This window comes from Borostomias antarcticus (assembly GCF_949987555.1).
Source record: "Borostomias antarcticus genome assembly, chromosome: 18".
In the NCBI taxonomy this organism is placed as follows: domain Eukaryota; kingdom Metazoa; phylum Chordata; class Actinopteri; order Stomiiformes; family Stomiidae; genus Borostomias; species Borostomias antarcticus.
Genome location: NC_140251.1, coordinates 18,894,500 through 18,916,999, shown reverse-complemented (window position 1 = coordinate 18,916,999; position 22,500 = coordinate 18,894,500). Strand labels below are relative to the sequence as shown.

The window sequence follows — 22,500 nt, the reverse complement described above, 5'->3', positions numbered from 1 at the left end:
GGGGGGAGAGTAGTATTGAGAGGGAGGTAGAGTAGTATTGAGAGGGGTAGAGTAGTATTGAGAGGGGGGTAGAGTAGTATTGAGAGGGGGTAGAGTAGTATTTAGAGGGGGGTAGAGTAGTATTGAGAGGGGGGGTAGAGTAGTATTGAGAGGGGGGTAGAGTAGTATTTAGAGGGGGGTAGAGTAGTATTGAGAGGGGGGTAGAGTAGTATTGAGAGGGGGGTAGAGTAGTATTGAGAGGGGGGTAGAGTAGTATTGAGAGGGGGGGTAGAGTAGTATTGAGAGGGGGGTAGAGTAGTATTGAGAGGGGGGTAGAGTAGTATTGAGAGGGGGGTAGAGTAGTATTGAGAGGGGGGTAGAGTAGTATTGAGAGGGGGGTAGAGTAGTATTGAGAGGGGGGTAGAGTAGTATTGAGAGGGGGGTAGAGTAGTATTGAGAGGGGGTAGAGTAGTATTGAGAGGGGGATAGAGTAGTATTGAGAAGGGGGTAGAGTAGTATTGAGAGGGGGGTAGAGTAGTATTGAGAAGGGGGTAGAGTAGTATTGAGAAGGGGGTAGAGTAGTATTGAGAGGGGGGTAGAGTAGTATTGAGAAGGGGGTAGAGTAGTATTGAGAGGGGGTAGAGTAGTATTGAGAGGGGGTAGAGTAGTATTGAGAGGGGGATAGAGTAGTATTGAGAAGGGGGTAGAGTAGTATTGAGAGGGGGGTAGAGTAGTATTGAAGGGGGGGGTATAGTAGTATTGAGAAGGGGGTAGAGTAGTATTGAGAGGGGGGTAGAGTAGTATTGAGAGGGGGGTATAGTAGTATTGAGAAGGGGGTAGAGTAGTATTGAGAGGGGGGTAGAGTAGTATTGAGAAGGGGGTAGAGTAGTATTGAGAGGGGGTAGAGTAGTATTGAGAGGGGGTAGAGTAGTATTGAGAGGGGGATAGAGTAGTATTGAGAAGGGGGTAGAGTAGTATTGAGAGGGGGGTAGAGTAGTATTGAGAGGGGGGTATAGTAGTATTGAGAGGGGGTAGAGTAGTATTGAGAGGGGGTAGAGTAGTATTGAGAGGGGGGTAGAGTAGTATTGAGAGGGGGGTAGAGTAGTATTGAGAGGGGGGTAGAGTAGTATTGAGAGGGGGGTAGAGTAGTATTGAGAGGGGGGGTAGAGTAGTATTGAGAGGGGGTAGAGTAGTATTGAGAGGGGGGTATAGTAGTATTGAGAGGGGGTAGAGTAGTATTGAGAGGGGGGTAGAGTAGTATTGAGAGGGGGGTAGAGTAGTATTGAGAGGGGGGTAGAGTAGTATTGAGAGGGGGGTAGAGTAGTATTGAGAGGGGGGTAGAGTAGTATTGAGAGGGGGGTAGAGTAGTATTGAGAGGGGGGTAGAGTAGTATTGAGAGCCTGGGTCCTCATGTCCTGCTCATATTACCAGTCACTGTCAGCTGGCACATGGACCCAACACACACAATGACGTTAGAGGGCTATTTACAGTTAACCAGGGGGTTGAGAGACTGTCACAACATAGAGGTAGGCTCCATACACACACACACACACACACACACACACACACACACACCGGAGACGGTCTGGCCAGGCCAGGTGACATCACAGACCCCACCGTGACCGACTGACAATAAGTCGGAGTTGACGTCAGAGGGGCTGTTGAGAACGCTGAGGGGGTCATGCTAGGCTACCGTGAGGCTGGCATGGTCTGAGGGGCCGTCAGGGTGGACCTCAACACCACAACCAGATACAGCCAGGGCCAGATAGTGTTCATCATAGTGTGTTCAGTCTTTCGGACCTCCGGACCTATTCTGAGTAGCTGGCAATACTGTCCATCTGGAGTCTTATCGGTGACTTTAAGGATGTACTGTTCCGTGAAGCTCTGTGATATCCCCCTTGATGTCCATAATATCCTGATGTTATTAATAGCGTGTCATCAGGGAGATGTGTGTGAAATGATGTGATTAGCAGGTGTGATGGATGAGCTGCCCAACAGCCCGCAATTAGCCAATCAGTGCTCAGGAGGCTAGCCAATGACAACGGAAGTCAAACTGTCGGAGAAGTGGAGAGGAGCGGAGAAGAGGAGAGGAGATGAGAGGGAAGGAGCAGAGTGGAGAGGAGGGGAAAAGAGAGGAGAGGAGAGAAAAGGAGAAGAGAGGAGCAGCAGAGGCTGTAGCCTTACAGTAACTCCACTCCCTTGTACCGATGGCCAGTGCAGAGACAAAGTCCTCCTATTCAGCTAAAACACATATAAACACAAACCAACATCTTCATTTTGTAATTAGGACATGTTTGGAGTAAAGAAGTAACATTTCACCTAATCAATCATCGACCTCACATTTTCCAGGCTGGAAAAATCCTAACATTTCAATAAACTAGTCCAATGGGGATTTATACTGTACTACTAGGCGTCATTATGCCTGTAGTCTGTACATTAGATCAAACCTAAATGAAACACTTTGGTCCATGTGAGCGGAGGTGAAGTCCCAGGGGACGGAACACTCAGATCAGGACACAGAGTTCCACGTGGAACATTCCAGAACAATCTGGATGTGATACTGATCCTTTAATTACCAGAGATGGAAGCAGCTGCTGTCATTTCCCTATTCTGACCCGACAGTCCAGCTGTGACAGTCACCAGTAAAGTGTAGCATTCCACTGCGTCCATGTCCCTCCACTCTGGCGTCTACATTCTGTCATTTTGAATGCATTTATTGGGGGCCAAGCAGCGAAGCTGCGCAGGCACCCATTATTCTTGTACCTTTTCTTATTATATCTTCTATCTTATTCTTCTGCAATGGGAGTCTATGGCAGCCCATAGAACCGTATGGTAAAAAGTTGTGAAAATTGGCAAAATGCAAAGTGAAAAAAACTCTTTTTTTATTGAAAATGTATTACAAATAAAACACTAAAATATCACATGTGCATATGTATTCACAACCTTTATTCAATACTTTGTTGAAGCACCTTTGGCAGCAATTACAGCCTCAAGTCTTCTTGGGTATGATGCTACAAGCATGGCACACCTATTTTTGGGCACTTTCTTCCATTCTTCTCTGCAGATCCTCTCAAGCTCCATCAGGTTGGATGGATCATTTTCAGGTCTCTCCAGAGATGTTCAATCAGGTTCAAATCTGGGCTCTGGCTGGGCCACTCAAGGACATTCACAGACTTGTCCCGAAGCCACTCCTTGGTTATCTTGGCTGTGTGTTTTCAGTCATTGTCCTTTTGGAAGGTGAACCTTCCAGAGCGCTCTGGAGCAGGTTTTCATCAAGGATCCATACACTGCTGCATTCATCTTTCCCTCGATCCCGACTAGTCTCCTAGTTCCTGCCGCTGAAAAACATCCCCACATCATGATGCTGCACCACCATATTTCACCGTAGGAATTGTATTAGCCAGGTGATGAGCGGTGCCTGGTTTCTTCCAGACATGATGCTTGGCATTCAGGCCAAAGAGTTCAATCTTGGTTTCAACCGACCAGAGAAATTTGTTTCTCATGGTCTGAAGAGTCCTTTAGTTGCATTTTGGCAAACTCCAAGCAGGCTGTCATGTGCCTTTTACTGAGGAGTCACTTCCAGCCACTCTACCAGGGCCTAGTTGGTGGAGTGCTGCAGAGATGGTTGTCTTTCTGGAAGGTTCTCCCATTTCCACAGAGGAACGCTGGAGCTGTCAGAGTGACCATCGTGTTCTTGACCGAGGCCCTTGTCCCCCGATTGCTCAGTTTGGCCGGGCGGCCAGCTCTAGGAAGAGTCCTGGTGGTTCCAAACTTCTTCCATTTATGAATGATGGAGACCACTATGCTCTTCGGGACCTTCAATGCTGCAGAAAGGTTTTGTACCCTTCCCCAGATCTGTGCCTTGATACAATCCTGGCTTGGAGGTCTACAGACAATTCCTTTGACTTCATGGCTTGGTTTCGCTCTGACATGCACGGTCAACTGGGGGACCTTTTATAGACAGGTCCAATCAATTGAATTTACCACAAGTGGACTCCAGTGAAGTAGAAAAATCTCAAGGATGATGAGTGGAAACAGGATGCACCTGAACTAAATTTTGAGTGTCATAGCAAAGGGAGTGAATACTTATGTACTGTACATGTGATATTAGTTTTTTATTCTTAATACATTTGCAAAAAAGTCTAAAAAGCTTTTTTTACTTACATTATGGGGTATTGTGTGTAGAATTTTGAGGAAAAAAATAATTGGTAATTGGTAATATAACAAAATGTGAAAAAGTGAAGGGAATACTTTCCAGATGCACTGTATATATATATATTAATTTTTTCTTTCTTATAAACCATCTGAAAACCTCTTCATCGTCCCAGTGACCTTTGAACCCAGGCATATGATCAGCATACCCAGACTCTTGGACTCACGACAAATCTGAGTTCACCAGTCGTGACATCATTTGCGGGGATGTCATCTTTTCCACTTGCGCTGGGCAGCGAGATGACCTGGCAGGCAGACAGGACGACTGGCTGGCTGGCTAAATGACTGGCTTGCTGATTGAGGATCAGTTACACAGCCATGTGGCTGGCTGGCTAAATGACTGACTGGCTGATTCAGGATCAGTTACACAGCCATGTGTTGCGCAGTTCATTTAGCCAGAGAGTTTAGCACTCACTTTCTATAGAGGACAGGAAAACAAACTTCTAGTGTTACCGAAAGAGGGGGAGCACGTCAACGAGCTCAGAGCATTGTGTTTCACACAGCATTCACTACAGACTACGCCATCACACACACACAAACGCACACACACGCGCACACGCACACACACACACACACACACACACACACACACACACACACACACACACACACACACACACACACACACACACACACACACACACACACACACACACACACACACACACACACACAGCATACTGGGGGAATCCAGCTCAAAACAGAGAGCACAATGTGTGTATGTGTTTGTGTGTGTATGTGTGTATGTGTGAATGTGTGTGTGTGTGTGTGTACATGTGCATGCATTAGAAGGACACAGTATTATGTAACACAGTACATAATAGCAGATCTTACAATGTCAGGTATCCATTTGCTACTTCGCAGAACTATGCAGTGTCCTGATCCTGAATATTTGACAATTGACTGCCTCCACTGCGACTGTCTAACCAGTGGCCAGTAGGTGGCGGTCTATCCTGTGATCCTATGCTGCCCGTGAGGCCTGCAGGGTGGAGGCGGAGTCAGGCTGGTCCCAGAGAGGGTTCACCAGGGGTTCAGCGTGATACCCAGCCTGCCTGGGCCCTGCTCCGGCCAGCCCTGCCCCGGGATCCGGGGCCTCAGCCACAGGCCTCCACTGGGAGGAAATGTTTGCTCCTTCCAGCTCAGAAGCACGTCTGTGCTGTGTGACTGCTGTGTGAGCCACACCGAGATAAGGATCACTAATGTGCTCTGACCGGGGAGAGTATTTGTCTCAAGTAAACAGAGAGAGAGAGAGGGTGAAAGAGAAAGAGGCTTTCCTTTTCTATTAGCGGGGCAGCTACAGGGTTTAATTTCCCATGGAGCTGCTTGTGTTCGTGCCTTTAGAAGGGAGGAGGGTTACCACGGTATCGGAGACACGTCTCACGCTTTTTCTTTTTTTTTTGCAGAGTATCAAAGTTAAAACTGCAGGACATAATTCTCTAATGGGGCTAATTTCTGTATGGAGGCCTGTGAGGGACACACTGACTTTGCCTCTCTTAAATCTGGTCATGTCTAAGCTGGGCGTTGTTATGACTGGGCTGTAACTGTGTCCCATTCTCAAGCGTAGATACATCTTCATTAGCATGACGACAGCCTGAGAGAACCAGAACCACAGAATCGGCCAGCAGACAAGAATTTACATGTCCAGAACAAAACGCTCAAGTGTGTGTGTGTGTGTGTGTGTGTGTGTGTGTGTGTGTGTGTGTGTGTGTGTTAAATCAGGATGGCAGAGGAACATAACATTAGCGGATGGGGAGATGCCCAATAGCACCATGGAACTGTATAGATGCACACTGGAGTGCACTAACAATGCTGCGTCTCTGGGTTATCTTCACACCCAGCATGTTAGCTGCAGGTGGGTCCTGTGTATGAAGTGATAAACTCTCCCCCACAAGAGAGAGAAACGCTACCCCAGGAACAGCTGACTCTGCGTGTGCCTGCACTACAAAAGAACAACCTCCTCCACACTGTCAAACAGCGTTCAATACACACAGTCTGCACTGCAGAGAGAAAGAGAGAGAGAGAGAGAGAGAGAGAGAGAGAGAGAGGGGGGGAGGGAGGGAGAGAGGGAGGGAGAGAGAGGGAGAGAGAGGGAGGGAGGGGGAGAGAGAGAGAGAGGGAGAGAGGGAGGGAGAGAGAGAGAGAGAGGGAGGGAGAGAGAGAGGGAGAGAGAGAGAGGGACCGAGAGATAGAGAGAGAGAGGGAGGGAGGCAGAGAGAGAGGGGAGAGAGAGAGGGAGGGAGAGAGAGAGAGAGAGAGAGAGAGAGAGAGGGAGGGAGGGAGAGAGAGAGAGAGAGGGAGGGAGGGAGGGAGAGAGAGAGAGAGAACGAGAGAGAGAGGGGGAGGGAGAGAGAGAGAGAGAGAGGGACAGAGAAGAGAGAGAGAGAGAGAGACAGAGAAGAGAGAGAGAGAGAGAGAGAGAGAGAGAGAGAGGGAGGGAGGGAGAGAGAGAGGGGAGAGAGAGAGGGAGGGAGAGAGAGAGAGAGAGAGAGAGAGAGGGAGGGAGGGAGGGAGGGAGAGAGAGAGAGAGAGAGAGAGGGAGGGAGAGAGAGAGAGAACGAGAGAGAGAGGGGGAGCCAGAGAGAGAGAGAGAGGGACAGAGAAGAGAGAGAGAGAGAGAGAGAGAGAGAGAGAGAGGGATAGAGAGAGAGAGAGAGAGAGAGAGAGAGAGGGACAGAGGAGAGAGAGAGAGAGTGATAGTGAGAGAGAGAGAGAGGGCAGGGTGATGCCGAGCAGAGCAGACTTGTCAGCTTCTCTTCCCCCGTCATATAACAGAGCACCAATCCTCCTGCTGGGTTCCTGCTAATCCTGGTTAAAGTGTGTCTAAATTTAAACATGATACATCTCAACACTCGCTTTCTCACTTTTAATCAGATTTGGGGAGGTTGTTGAGAGCAGAGACGAATATTGTTTTTTTGATTGGTTCCTGATGACTTGGCTTTTGTGGCTCTCAGAATAGCTCTTCAGGACTTATTTGTGTCTGACGTTTTTAATTACCTAACATCATTGAGCCACGTCGCTCTGAATGTGCCACTTCTTGCCAAGTCAAATCACGGATAATCAAAGTGGTTCGACAACAAAAGGCAATATTTCACTACGGAATCTATAGAGGATCAAACTATCAGCTGCCACTCTGCTGGTACAGTGGGCTCCAAAATTACTGGCACCCCTGAAAGGAAATGCACAATTATTATTTTTTTTAATTATAAATATAATTATAGAAAAACTCAAATACCAGTATGTGATAAATGCTGTACCAATGTTCCAATGGAACCAACCAAACCATTTACTGATTTAATTAAAAATCTATTTCCTCCAAATCAATGTTTCACAATAATAGCAGCCTTAAGGATTATTGTAAATAACATCTACCAAAATTAAAGCAGATATTAAAGGGATACTGTAGTTCAGAATTTAGGACATAGAATGTAATTTACGCCTTACCCATAATGTTGTTTATTGATGGAGAACATGTTCAGTTGATTCCATGCTCTCTAGCTCGTTCTGGCGTTAGTGGCATGCTAATGCTAGTGCAATGCAGTAGAAATGGCTAGCATTCAAAGAAAACTCACACTCCACAGTGCACCCAAATCAAATCAAATATGAGGACAGTCTGTCGGAGGCTCATTTGAGTTTTTCTACAATCATTTTTGAAATCCAACTATGGTTGAATCAATAGGGAGGCGGAGTGATACGTAACTAGCCGGCACTATTGTCTTCACAACAACCGAACAGAAGAATACACCACTCTCTAACTATCAACACAACAAGTTGCAATGGCCCGTTCAAAAGAGATATGTCTGACTTTGATGAGGAGTTTAGTTTATCTGCCGATTCTTACTTGTTTGGAGTTTATAAGTGAGTTCTATTTGAGTGCTAGCCATTTCGGTTGGATTGCGCTAGTATTAGCACGCCACTGATGCCCGAACTAGAGACAGCATGGAATCAGCTGAAAATGTTCTCGATCAATCAACAACATTATGGGTTGTCATAAGTGGTAAATGAGGCTCTATGTCCAAAACTACCTCTTTAAAATTCTACTTATGTACGTTCATCTAAGTCTTAAGGCACTAAATTGAGCCATTACATCACTGTTTCACTATGGTATAAACATGAGGAAACACACATGCAATAATATCCCTTTGTCATCCAGCACCATGAAGAAAACCAGGAATAAAAGAACTGGCAGTTCAAAACAGACAGATGTCCGTAGACCTTCATAAATCTGGTCATGGCTACAAGAAGATCCACAAATGATTGAATATAACGCTGAGCATGGTCAGGCCAATTATTCTAAATTACATTATTATTATTATTTAAATTATTTAATATTATTTTAAAAATGGAACCATTGAAAACCTCATGGGTAGAGGACACAACTGCATGTTTCCTCCCAGGATACCGAGGGTGATGGTGAGAGAAGCAACAAAACCCCCAAGAATCACTGTGAAAGAATGTCAGGCCTTGGTGGCGTCTTGGGGTCACCAGGTTTCAAACAGCAACATCAGATGCCACCTCCACAACCACAAGTTCTTTGGAAGGGTTGCCAGAAGAAAGTTTTTTTCTGACCACAGTACACAGACGCAAGCACTTGGAGTTTGCCAAACATCATTCAAATTATGACTGGAAGAAGGTGCTCTGGTCAGATGGGACCAAAATTGAACATTTTGGTGAGATACAGCATCGGAATGGTTGGCGTTGAGAGAGATGAACAGAGATGCATACTGTACAAAGAAAGGCACCTCATACCCACGGTGAACTATGGTGGTGGGTCAGTGATGTTTTGGGGTTTTGAGGTCCAGGGGCAGTGGTAAAGATTGATGGTATAATAAATTCCACCAACTATCAGGGAATTTTGTCTGATAATCCGGTTGCCTCCACCAGAAGGCTGAGACTTGGCCGTAGGTGGACTTTCCAACAAGACAATGACCCAAAGCACACCTCAAGATTCACACAGAAATGGTTCTGTGAGAACAAAACCAATGTTCTGCAATGGCCATCTCAGGCACCAGACCTCAACCCAAAAACCTGTGGGCTGAGTTGAAGAGGGCGGTTGATAAGAACAAACCCAAAAATGTGAAGGATCTTGAAGTTATCTGCTAAGCGAAAAGGTCCCAAATCCCTCCAAATGTGTTCCTTAACCTTTGTCAAACATTACTGGAACAGACTCCATGCTCTTTTCCTTGCCAGACGTGGTTGAACTAAGTACTAAATGAGGGGTGCTAATAATTATGAATCCTTGATTTTGTTGAAATGTATTTGGTATTAAATAATTGTTAGGATTTTGGTGTGTTCCATTAAAACATTAATAAAGTACAGTATTTCAACTGTACTTTTCATGTAGGTATATTCAGTTTCTCTATAATTATATTCTTTATATTGTTTATGTATCGTTTGTGCATTGCCAGTCAGGATGCCAGTAATTTTGGAGCCCACTGTACTGTAAACATGAGTTAGGGTCTGGATTATGGTCTGGATTAGGGTTAGGGTCTGGATTATGGTCTGGATTAGGGTTAGGGTCTGGATTATGGTCTGGATTAGGGTTAGGGTCTGGATTAGGGTTAGGGTCTGGATTATGGTCTGGATTAGGGTTAGGGTCTGGATTAGGGGGTTAAGGCAGATGTTCAGTTACTCACCAGTAGAGCAGAGCCAGGAAGATGAGGAAGAGGCCCAGTGAGACAGACAGACCGCTTGGCTCCACAGGGTCCATGATGACCTCCAGTTCTCCAACCGCCTCCGCTGCCCCAGGCCCAGGAGGCTATGTACAGAGGACATGGATTTGGCTTATTTATTTTACCTTGCTTATTGTGCACATTTTAGGAGCTAACAGAAAAACATTTCACTGCTCGTCGTACTGGTATGCCGTGGCATTGTGACAAATAAAACTTGTGTCTCTGATTTAGTCTATGGATGTCTGCACCATCTGTCTATCTATTTCAGCCCTTTGGAGTGTCTCAATGAAAAGTGCTTTGTAAAGAAAATTAATTATTATGATCTCTATGTATCAAAGGAAACAGGTGAAGGTTTGCTCATATAGGGTATCCTCTGTTGAACCATCATGTTGTTCCCTGGGTTCAATGGTTGGATTATGGTACCGACTGTGTGTCTAGCCATATCAGCTAGACTCATTTGTTAACACACCTTACAGCAAATATCACATAGATAACATCTCTTCACAGGAAATACTCTGGACCCGACTCCTACTCTTGAAGTTAATGGTAACCAGGGCAACATTCACCTTTCTGGGTGAATAATTTCTTTCAGTGGCAGCTGTCTCAAGGGTTAGGGTTCGCTGCTCCCCCTGCCTGGTTCTGCTGTCTCAAGGGTTAGGGTTCGCTGCTCCTCCTGCCTGGTTCTGCTGTCTCAAGGGTTAGGGTTCGCTGCTCCTCCTGCCTGGTTCTGCTGTCTCAAGGGTTAGGGTTCGCTGCTCCCCCTGCCTGGTTCAGAGGCCTGTCCTCAGTCACACCCAGGCAATGATCAACCCTGGCTGGGGAACATCCAGAGCCCATCACACACAGAACACATTACTTTTATATGTGTTTATGTGTGTGTGTGTGTGTGTGTTGAGCTCACTCAATGTTTGTAATGGCACAGAGACCTGAAGACATTGCAACATTATACTATTTGGAGAAAGGAGATCATTGCTGTCCATGCTGTGTGGAAGGAGCATGCACAGAGCGCCCAGTGTTGTCTGAGGCCCATGATGAACCATGACCAGTGGTGGTGGACTTGACAAACAACCCGGCTGGTTTCCATATAACGGATGACTGAAGTTTGTATGTTGTAACATGGGAGCTTTGTGTATAGAGAAGTCCATTGCTAAATCACCAGCCTAAACAAAATGCTGCTGGAGAAATTGTTGTCTGATCAATCTAAACTCAGTTACTCTGCTGTTTCACCCACTTGTTTGGTTAGTTAGTTAGTAGTTAGTTACTGAGCTGAAGGATCAGAATCCCCACTATAACAGACCAACCGCAGCAGGCTTCTTCTGCACAAGCCGACTGAAAGAAACCCCATTTTAGGACTGGTGAACGGTTTCTATCATGAATATTCCAGCACATCAATTACAAGAGCTACAGTATGCATCCCATAACACGTGCTGTTGGTATATATTCACCTATTATCATCATTATGAATCACCTCTCACAGGACGAATTTCACGGAATTCCAGCCCCAAATGAATTATTTTCCCAACTTACAGGACTAATGTGTAGAGGTTATTAATATTCCAAAACTGGGGTTTAGGGGGCTAATGTAAGGCTCTTTACAATTTTGTGGGATTCCTCATTCCTGAATCATCATCAACAAGCAATTTGGTCCGAATCAGATTTGGGTTTGTAAAACTATTAAATTAATCTTCTCATGTTGCAGAAAACAACATTAGAACAGTCTGAGAAGGTGGGGGTTAGGACCGGCTGATTTGACATGGAATGACCAGCAGACTTAACAATTTCCTCTCGATTAACATCTCAATACGAACTCATAATATTCGTAAGCGGTAGCTTACAGATATTCAATACAATTCAATTCAAAGAATACCTTAAACACCTTTTGCTGTGGATGTTATTTTTTAAAACAAAAAAGAACAAAAAGCCAGCTAAATGTTTATAGTGCCTGCTGAACATGATTGATACTGCAGTTGGTTGCGAAACCCCATCATAGGCTTGCCAATGCTTCAAACATGCAGCACATAAACGCTGCCGGCTGCTATAAAAATGAATACTGGATTTCAACATAAGAGCAAAGAGGGTCAGTACTGAGACACATAGATATGCAGAGATGTGAGCAGATCAGACAAAAACCGTCAGGATGAAAAGCAGGCTGATTCAGCGCTTTAATGGCTATTTTAGAACCATACATTACAGGGTCAGGAACCTATGAAGCCCGTTTTCCACTGACACACGTTATTATGACAGAGAGAGAGAGAGAGAAAGCTGCCACTAATTCTGGCACTCCCTCCCTCCTTGACCTCCTACACAGTTCACAGTGGGAAGGGAGGCTGGCTGTGAGGCCAGTGGGAAGGGAGGCTGGCTGTGAGGCCAGTGGGAAGGGAGGCTGGTTGTGTGGTCAGTGGGAAGGGAGGCTGGCTGTGTGGCCAGTGGGAAGGGAGGCTGGCTGTGAGGCCAGTGGGAAGGGAGGCTGGCTGTGAGGCCAGTGGGAAGGGAGGCTGGCTGTGAGGCCAGTGGGAAGGGAGGCTGGCTGTGAGGCCAGTGGGAAGGGAGGCTGGCTGTGAGGCCAGTGGGAAGGGAGGCTGGCTGTGAGGCCAGTGGGAAGGGAGGTGGTTGTGAGGCCAGTGGGAAGGGAGGCTGGCTGTGAGGCCAGTGGGAAGGGAGGCTGGCTGTGAGGCCAGTGGGAAGGGAGGTGGTTGTGAGGCCAGTGGGAAGGGAGGCTGGCTGTGAGGCCAGTGGGAAGGGAGGTGGTTGTGAGGCCAGCCTACATCAACACAGCGTCAGGTCGGCCCAGCTGCCCCATGGCTTATAAGAAAACTACAACAGAGACCGTAAAGATAGACAGACAGACAGATATGAACTTTAAATAGGAAGTCAGACTACGTAGGCCTACTGTACAGGCAGATAGCATTCCCTTTATTGTGGTATTGTAGGCTATAATAATGGAGTAATACTGGAAAAGTGTCTTACAATAATAATGAAAATATTTTGGTCACAGAGGTTGGTCTTTTCTGTATTCATGAAGTACAGTAGGCTACCGTGTCCTGTCGACCTGTCATTGTCATCTTGTGTGTATTGTTGCTATGTGATTGCCATGTAACTGATTGACTCCAGGAGACTATAATCCCATTCAAGCGCTGAGTAAGTGCATTCAACAAATCAATGATTGGATGTGCCAGAACTTTCTCCAACTAAACAAAAATAAAACTGAAGTAATTGTCTTTGGAGCCCAAGAAGAACGATTAAAAGTCAGTGCTCAACTTCAATCAGTAATGCTAAAAACCACAAACGATGCCAGAAATCTTGGTGTAGTCATGGACTCAGACCTGAATTCCAACAGCCACATTAAGTCAATTACAAAGTCAGCCTACTATCACCTGAAGAATATATCAAGGATCAAAGGATTTATGTCCCAGAAGAATTTGGAAAAACTTGTCCATGCGTTTATCTTCAGTAGACTCGACTACTGTAATGGTGTGTTTACAGGTCTCTCTAAAAAATGGATCAGACAGCTGCAGCTGATTCAGAACGCTGCTGCTCGAGTCCTCACTAAGACTAAGAAAGTGGAGCATATCACACCAGTTCTAAGGTCTTTACACTGGCTTCCTGTCTGTCAAAGAATTGACTTTAAAATACTGCTGTTGGTTTATAAAGCACTGAATGGTCTAGGGCCAAAATATCTTTCTGATCTGCTCATATGCTATGAACCATCCAGACCCCTCAGGTCGTCTGGCACAGGTCTGCTTTCTGTCCCCAGAGTTAAAACAAAACATGGAGAAGCAGCGTTCAGTTTTTATGCCCCACATGTCTGGAATAAACTTCCAGAAAACGGCAGGTCTGCTGCAACTCTTGGTTCTTTTAAAACAAGCCTGAAGACTTTTCTTTTTGCCACTGCTTTCTAAGAGGAGTTATGTTTATCAGTATACTGTACTGTAACTTTTATTCCTGTATTCTATTTGTCCTGCTTTTTGTTTTAAATGTCTATAATGACTTGCTTTTTGTTTTAATGCTTTTAATTTGTCCTGCCTTTTGTTTTAAATGTCTATAATGTCTTGCTTTTTGTTTTAATGCTTTTAATGTCTCATGTAAAGCACCTTGAATTGCCCTGTGGCTGAAATGTGCTATATAAATAAACTTGCCTTGCCTTGCCTAATGTCTGACCTCATTGTCAATGCGTATGTCCTCACTATTTATGTGCTAACTGGCAACTGGCAATCAAGTGTGTGTATGTGTGTCCTACAATATCCTGGCACAATTTCAAAAAGTAGGAAGATGTAGGGCAGAAGAAGTGAAAACCACGATGACAGCCATTTGATGTGGTCTAACGATGCTTGTCCTGTCCTGTCAGTGTGTGCATGAGGTTTCTAGAATGATCTGATAACCATGCAGTCTTGTGATGAAGGCTATCATGTGGCAAGGCTGGTGTCAAACACGGCTGTCTGAAAAATCTGCAATCAAAGTGGTATACTGTAGCTAATTGTTTCATTTGCACCAGCAGACATCATGTGAGCAGCCTACAACAATAACAATAACAATAAATAACAATGTTCGATAACAACAGCCTTGTCACTGAAGGTTACAAGTGACAAAACAGCTAGAATTTGACAAAGTCAAAGTTATTATGGTAGGGAGCGGATTAGCATGCTACAATGTTTCATAGTTATTATGTCTTACCTTTATCACGTAATGAAGGCTAGTTGTTGGGCTACCTGAAACACTTCTGTTGACAGACATAAAGTGGAAAACGTCTAGTGTAGTTCTTCCGTAAACTCTAAAGACTACATGTGTGCGTGAACACCCTGGTACTTGTAGTTCTTGTAGGCTACGCTGGTCCATTTTCAGGTTGATTCTTTAGGGAAATGATTTATAGCCTACGTACGGGATAAGCAATTTATGTAACTGCGAAAAAAAAGAAGGGAAATCCGTAAAATATCTATTCCAAAGCAGCCTTACAAATCGGTCTGAAATTAAACAAACTGTAGCAACGTTTTAATTCCGCAATCAGCTATTCAAATGTGCATTATACATTATGCACATTATACATTATGCACATTTGAATAGCTGATTGCGGAATTAAAACATTGCAGAGTCAGAATGGAACAAGAAGTGTACTGTTTAGTAGACTGTTTGCAGGGCTACAGCCTACCTGTCTATGGGAATGCTCAACTGGCGGGAAAATGGAGTGACGCAACTAGTCATTATGGGGTGCATTTGGGTAGCTTCTCTGCAATCTGATTGAATGTTGAATAGACAGACAGACAGACAGACAGACAGACAGACAGACAGACAGACAGACAGACAGACAGACAGACAGACAGACAGACAGACGATGATAGATAGATAGATAGATAGATAGATAGATAGATAGATAGATAGATAGATAGATAGATAGATAGATAGATAGATAGATAGATAGATAGATAGATAGATAGATAGATAGATAGATAGCATGTGTAGAATCCCATATGCCGGGGCGAGAACTAGCAGGCGGACATCAGCTGTTCATCAAATGCAGGTCCCTCTTGGAAAAGAGATTCCATATCTCAATGAGGTCATCTGGTTAAATAAAGTTTTTTTTTTTTTTAATAATCAGCTGTTCATGCACATACTGTGTGGTGTAGCTATATCTCCATATATCTATAGCCTACCATCTACTCTCAGGAAAATAATATTTCAGGCAGGGCTAGACAGCCATTTTGTGATCCACACGGGACAAAGTTCTATTTAGGACCCAAAATGATTCTTACTGACCTGAGAATCGGGTACGTAACCATTTGTATTATGAAACTAGCCCAAATAGTATCACACAGTATCCAAAGACCCAGTTTATCCCTGCTCACTGTACAGATACATCACATACGCCTATAGGCCATGCATTAATGTAGGCCTATCGGCTTTGTGAATTTCCACAATTAACAGGCTAGGCTACCCGGAGACTCAAATTAATTAATTAATTACTTAATTGATTGATTAATTAAAAACGACAGGGCTATTGTAAGCCTATGCCATTCCATTGTTTATGCTGATGCGTGTTTAATAATTACAGCCTAGGCTAATTAATCTGTAGTAGGCTATTCATTTACAGATCTAATCTTGGTATGTTGCGCGGAGGGTACATTATATAGACTATCACTGTTGAATGACAGATAACGCACATCAGTGAGAGCCTATGTCATCCAATTCCGCTCTAGTTCATTCTGTGAAAATCTAGTGTCGTCATACATTACAATTGCTTGATATAGGCGCGATGAACTGCCCACAGAATCATTCAACACAAACGTATTAAAAGACTATGCAGGTTTAAAGAATGCATTGGAGAGCAGTATTGTTATTTTCTTTTATCAGTAAGATATCCCATTAGGTTACTACAGATATAGGCTATAACTACCTTAATGTGGATGATAAATAGCCTACCGATTCATTGATTAAGTATTATTATAGTCAGACCTGTCGTTTTAGGGCTGAGATTATAGGCAGGTTCTTATTGGGCTGCATGCATAGACTTCTTGGATATTAATCGCTCGTAGCCTGAGTGCGCAGTAGCATGCTATTAGGGAGATAACTGCAATATAATATGCATTAGCTTTTCATAGCAGAGCATGCATGGCACACTTTTCATTCATTTAAAAAAATTCTACTTTGATAATTGTATTGTTTCAAAGTTTCGTTGTAGCAATCAGTCAAAGGATAAGTAGGCTATCTGACCGACTCTGGGGGTCCCAAAATAGATAGGCTACATTTTCTTGCTGCGATCGACTCGATAGGCGCTCGACTACACTGTACACTAAACTCGCTCCGCTTTTGCCATTGCAACTTTTGCAGGGACTCTACAGACATGTCGCACTCTAGCTGAAGCAAACCCTCTGATCGGCTCAACATCTGAGCCATTAGGAAAACACAATCGCTGGGGGAACGTTGCTGAATATTTCATTCAACATTTCCCCGTGGGCTGGACTCCAAATGATAAACCTGGATGTGAATTGTGGTCATTTTTCTCACTAATGAACGCGGCTTGTAGCCTAATGCAGGAGACGGCGACTCTTACAGTAGCTCAAGATGGCAGATTTTTATTGAGTTCTGAACTGAAATCTCTCTTTATTTTTTGCCATGAATAACAGACGTCCTTGCACCGATGGCCCCTGTATACGAAGGTACGTGGTTTTATCATCCGAAGACCTTTGGTTTCGAATCAACCATGTAGAAAGTAGGGCTTTATTTTATTGCAAATAAAATTGCGGGGTTAACAGCGCTGTTACAGAGACCGAAAGCTGTCATGCACCCTCTCTTTGTGTCCAGATAATATATTAAATGTGCAGAATCTAATTTTAAATGTTTTGTTTTAAAGAGATGAGCCCGGTCTTTATAATGGTGTATCTAAAGTAACGTATAGCCTAATACGAAACCACACCATTGTGTTCAGCTGCGTAGCCTACAAAGCCGTCATCATTTTACTCATTGCAATGTGATTGTCCATGACCTGAACCAATCTGGCAACAAACACAAACACTTACTTCTAAAACATTATTTGAAAGCTTTCATTTCATCCGTATATTTAGGCTACTTGTGAAATTAGACCATCTATTGAGGGAGAGGGGAATAAAGGGCGAGAAGGAAGGGTCACGCAACCGGAGCGACAAGGGTTTTCACTCTTATTTCTCCGGACTATATCCTCAATATTCCCCAAGTGATTGGTGTTGGATGTCTTGTGCTTGAATGTGTGAAGTCATGGGTGCAAAGCTTTTCATTCTGAACGAGTCGTTCTTAATGCGCCTGTTTGATGCTGCTGCATTACGGCTGTGATAATCCGACTAGAGATTGGTACCCAGCGTGTTTAGGGGCATTCTTATCTATAATGAACATATATATCCTATCACGGGAGTAGACCTAGTTATATGTATTCATATTGTAATTTTATAGTCAAATTAGGCTACTGCACGTGTTAAATTGAGCTTAACAGAATAATGTTATGCAGCGTTTAGCGACAAAATGCTTAATTTCTAACCATAGGCCTATAGGATCTAATTATTGAATGACTTCAACATACAAAATTGGTTATGTACTTCATGTACTGGATAATGACATTCATAGTCTTTAATGTTGGTAAAGCGCCAGTCAATACAACCCAGTCTTTCATGCAGGCGGCTCTTCCAGTCCTGCCCCTTTGAGACGCAATATAGCCTATAGGGCATAAGTTTCTGGAACCAGAAGAGGAAGAACTTGTTCTCTCTTTGGTTACCGACGTATTAAGCTACGGGAAGTAGGCTGCGTAGTTGAATACGTCGGTATTATGTGTTATGCTCGGTATTATGTGTTATGTTAATCTGATGATTTGATATTAGTTTGAGTAATATTTCATTCAGACAACTGTAGGCTCCCTCTGTTGGTCAAATATAGAATACAGCCGTTTGTAACGAAGCTCACATCAGTTCTTGGAAATCCAACTAAATATACATAATAGAGTAAAACTATCTAAATGAAATAAGCTTTTAGTTTCGAACATCATCTTCAGGAATCATTTATAAGAAATGACTCCCTTAGTTCGCTGACTCTTTACAAATACACATTCAGTCATACAGGTTTTGCGGCATTAAAATCCGGATTCCTTATTATATTGTCAACGTTGTGCAATCGGAGTCTTTACACGTCAGTCCAGATTGATGAGGTCATGTGGGCCCACTGGAGCGGTCTCTCTGCTGAGGTCTCCAACCAGAGAGAGAGACTTGCCAGAACATGAAAAGGAGAGTTGAAATGAGACGCCTAGCTTGGTGAAAGGTAATTAGTTGAAATTACATTCCCTGCCTTTCCTTTCACCATGGTGAGGAGGGAGAGAGAGAGAGAGAGTGACGATGAGAGAGAAGGAATGAGAGAGCGGGGAAATTAATCCCCCCCCAGCCCCCCCTAGCAGCCCTGCTATGTAGAGCAGCCATGGAGATGTCCAGAGCCCATTGTGACTGCAGCCGGCGGTCTATACACAGGCAGACCATAATGTCCATGATTGCACCCTTTAGAACATGGGATAAATTCCAGTTAAATAGTACTGAGATTGAATATTTGCCATTCAGCACGGTCTCTTGGTTTAGAGAGAGAGAGTGTGTGTGTGTGTGTGAGTGAGTGAGTGTGCGTGTGTGTGAGCGTGTGTGTGTGTGTGCGTGTGTGTGTGTGAACGTGTGTGCGCGCGTGTATGTGTGTGTGTGTGTGTGTGAGCATGTGTGTGTGTGAGCATGTGTGTGTGTGAGCGTGTGTGTGTGTAAGCGTGTGTGTGTGTGAGCGTGTGTGTGTGTGGCTCTGCTGCCCAGTCGGCCAGTGAGCTCTCTGGGAGCCCGGTCTCATAACCCAGCCTGACACCTTGATGGATGTCTGATGGAGAGACCAGGGCCAACAGCCCCCAGCTGTGGAAAAGCTAATATTCAGACAGCCTAACCCCTTCGGCCTGGGACATGGTGTGTGTGTGTGTGTGTGTGTGTGTATTGGAGGAAGGTCAGTCAGAGCCAGCCCTAGAACCACCCAGCCTCGTTTATGGCTCTGTCTCTCTTAGGTGAGAGGATATTTCTGCAGCCCTAGAAACCGTTTCCGGGAGAGAGCGAGCGACTCGGAGGCCGACGACGGCGATGGTGACGATGGGGAACGCTGCCGCTGCGCTGGGGGACCGCTGGGGGACGGGCTGAGGCTGATCACTTATCCATCCACACGGCCACTATCTGTGCATGTGTGTTTGGATCGCTCCACGGCTGTCTGAGGGAACGAGGGCCGAATAGGGAGGGAGCTCTCCCCCCCCGGCCTGCAGAGAGAGAGAGAGAGGGAGGAAGGGAGAGAGAGAGAGAGAGAGGGAGGGAGGGAGAGAGAGAGAGAGAGAGAGAGAGAGAGGGGGAGAGAGAGAGAGGGAGAGAGAGATAGAGAAGGAGGGAGAGAGAGGGAGAGGGAGAGAGAGAGAGAGAGGGGGGGGGAAGGAAAGGCTGTCTCCTCCTCTCCTCTCCTCCTCCTCTCTCTCAGGCTTGTTGGGGCAGGTTGATTGATCTCTTCCTCGCGGACCCGTGACCCGAGCCGAGTCCAAGGTCTGAGTGTTTAAACTCTGATTAGAATAGCAGGAAAACCTTCTGACGCGCGGGGTTGAGAGTTCAGCTCCACGCCGCGCTCGCCGCATGCTGAGGACAGCTTTATGGATCGTTAGAACCTATGTCCCGGGCACAGAACGAGCTCGTCCTACACCCAGACCGGAGAACACGTCGGAGGAGATTTTCATTTGCAAAGTTCTAGACCGTAGGGTTGATACAGTGTATATCTACAATAAACCAGTCCGCACAGTACGGATGCACTATCAATCACTTCCTTCATACGTGGCCCAGGCTGCCATGTTCACCTAGGCAGGCTCTATTTCCTCCTACTTTGTTGACTTGCATTACTTCTTCATGACTTGTTTGAAGTGTGCTAGAATGTGGTTGCAGACGCCGTCTCCAGCGCTGTATTATTCAGTGTCGTCCCTGAGCAAGAACCCAGGTCTAACGCTCAGGCTCTGCACGGTAATGATTAGAACAACATTCACTATTCATTAAGTCAAAGTCAGAGGTTTGGAGACTGTGCGTGTGTGTGTGTGTACGTGCATGTGTGTGTGCTTGTGTATTTGTACCGGCTCTGCTCCGTTCCTTCATCTTTTCAACGCATTCTGTCAGAAACAAAAGCAGCTTTAAATCCGGTGCTGTCCACCCTTGTTTGCTTCTGAGAGGAGAGGCTATTTGGTCAGCGTTCACGCTGCCCATGTGACTCCAGATGTAGCATGATGGTCAGATTAGAGGCCTGGGGTTCAGTCAGTGTGTGTGTGTGTGTGTGTGGTGGGGGGTGGGATTGTGTTTCGGGGGGCTTGGCTCCTGTTAGCGTAGCTTTTGTAATCATAGACCCCCCCGTGCTCCCCCTCCCGCCCGCCCAAAGCAGCCCGTTTGCAGCACATTGTCTCTGACCTGTAATCCTATTGTTTTTGATAATGACCAGCGAATACCACGCTCTCTCTGGAAGAACGACAGGCCGGCTTCAGCGCTGCCTCGTCTAACCTGCACACTGGACACGCCCAGGAGAGAGGGAGAGAGAGAGAGAGAGAGAGAGAGAGAAAGAAAGAGAGAGAGAGGAAGAGAGAGAGGGGGAGAGAGAAAGAGAGAGAGAAAGAAAGAGAGAGAGGGAGAGAGAGAAAGAAAGAGAGAGAGAGGGAGAGAGAGAAAGAGAGAGAGAAAGAGAGAGAGGGAGAGAAAGAAAGAGAGAGAGAGGGAGAGAGAGAGAGAGAGGGAGAGAGAGAAAGAGAGAGAGAGAGAAGGCCTTTCTCTCCCTTTCTCTCTCTAATTGGGAGCACATACATGTACATAGACACACACATACAGACGCACACACACACACACACACACACACACACACACACACACACACACACACACACACACACACCACTGCCTTGGGTACCCCCCCCACCCTCTCCAGTGCAAACACATGAAAAGGCAATAGGTTAAATGTTTCAACAGTTCAACTGTTTTCCCCGTAGCTCAGTCTATTTTGTGAGCACATCTCCCAAGGCTTTTATTACCAGGACTGTACATCATACATCATACAGTACTTGTCCGCACCCAGGGAAGCGTGTGCACAACACACAAAAATGCTGAAGCAATATCATAGTTAATTGGTTTTTCATTTTTCTAAAATTATGTCCAGATCCTTTTTTTTGGGGGGGGGTTATCAAACGATTCATATCCGTGTAGTTGTTTATACTGTAGCTGGGGATGCGCTCACAACTCGGCAGACAGGCTGAAGCAATATGATGGTTCAATGTATTTTGTTTTCTAAAACTGTCAGGATTCAAATGAACTAAATCCCCTTCAAGTGTTGATGTTTATTTGTGAGACTGGGTTGCAAGCGTACGTTTTTTGAGGGGGCTATCGAACGATCTAAACTATGTGCACACACCACTGGGATGGCAGATGTAACTCCGTGCATACTCGGCCACAAATGCTTGCAAATGGGGCGGCATGTCGCTCGGGAGGTAGAGCAGCCCAGTCCCGGTTCCATCCCAGCTCCTGGCATTGTGCCGACGTGTCCTTGAGCAAGACACTGAACCCCAAAATCTGTCACGTGCAGCACGGTGATGCAGTTCCTAGTACTGTCCCCTCACAGTACCTAGTACCTAGTACTGTCCCCTCACAGTACCTAGTACTGTCCCCTCACAGTACCTAGTACTGTCCCCTCACAGTACCTAGTACCTAGTACTGTCCCCTCACAGTACCTAGTACTGTCCCCTCACAGTACCTAGTACCTAGTACTGTCCCCTCACAGTACCTAGTACTGTCCCCTCACAGTACCTAGTACTGTCCCCTCACAGTACCTAGTACTGTCCCCTCACAGTACCTAGTACTGTCCCCTCACAGTACCTAGTACTGTCCCCTCACAGTACCTAGTACCTAGTACTGTCCCCTCACAGTACCTAGTACCTAGTACTGTCCCCTCACAGCAAGTAGGTCTCCGGGTCTTTCTGTGCGGTGTTTGCATGTTCTCCCCGTGTTCGCAAGGGTTTCCCCCATAAAGAACCCAATACAAAAAAACATGCAGAACAACAGATGCTCTTCAGTCCGGTCCCTGACCAGGACTTGTTCTGAGCACTTGGACTTGGTTC

At 45.3% G+C, this 22,500-nt stretch overlaps 1 protein-coding gene across 7 annotated transcripts in view; it reads right to left on the bottom strand.

Annotated features, from left to right (window-relative positions):
• The window catches only part of tbxas1 (thromboxane A synthase 1 (platelet)), a gene marked incomplete at its 5' end in the record, with an annotated part of 95,312 nt that overhangs the window by 65,466 nt on the left and 7,346 nt on the right, over positions 1 to 22,500 (bottom strand). The window contains 3 exons of one of the 7 annotated variants that reach the window (XM_084452674.1): positions 9,825 to 9,946; positions 10,427 to 10,675; positions 14,532 to 14,606. The exons of 1 other annotated variant lie outside the window; for it this stretch is intronic. In XM_084452674.1, the coding sequence (XP_084308800.1) occupies positions 9,825 to 9,898 (74 nt within the window). Of the gene's footprint in view, positions 1 to 9,824; positions 9,947 to 10,426; positions 10,676 to 14,531; positions 14,607 to 22,500 lie in introns of those variants that run through there. 5 more of the 7 variants (XM_084452673.1, XM_084452675.1, XM_084452676.1 and 2 more) reach the window with 5 other exon arrangements.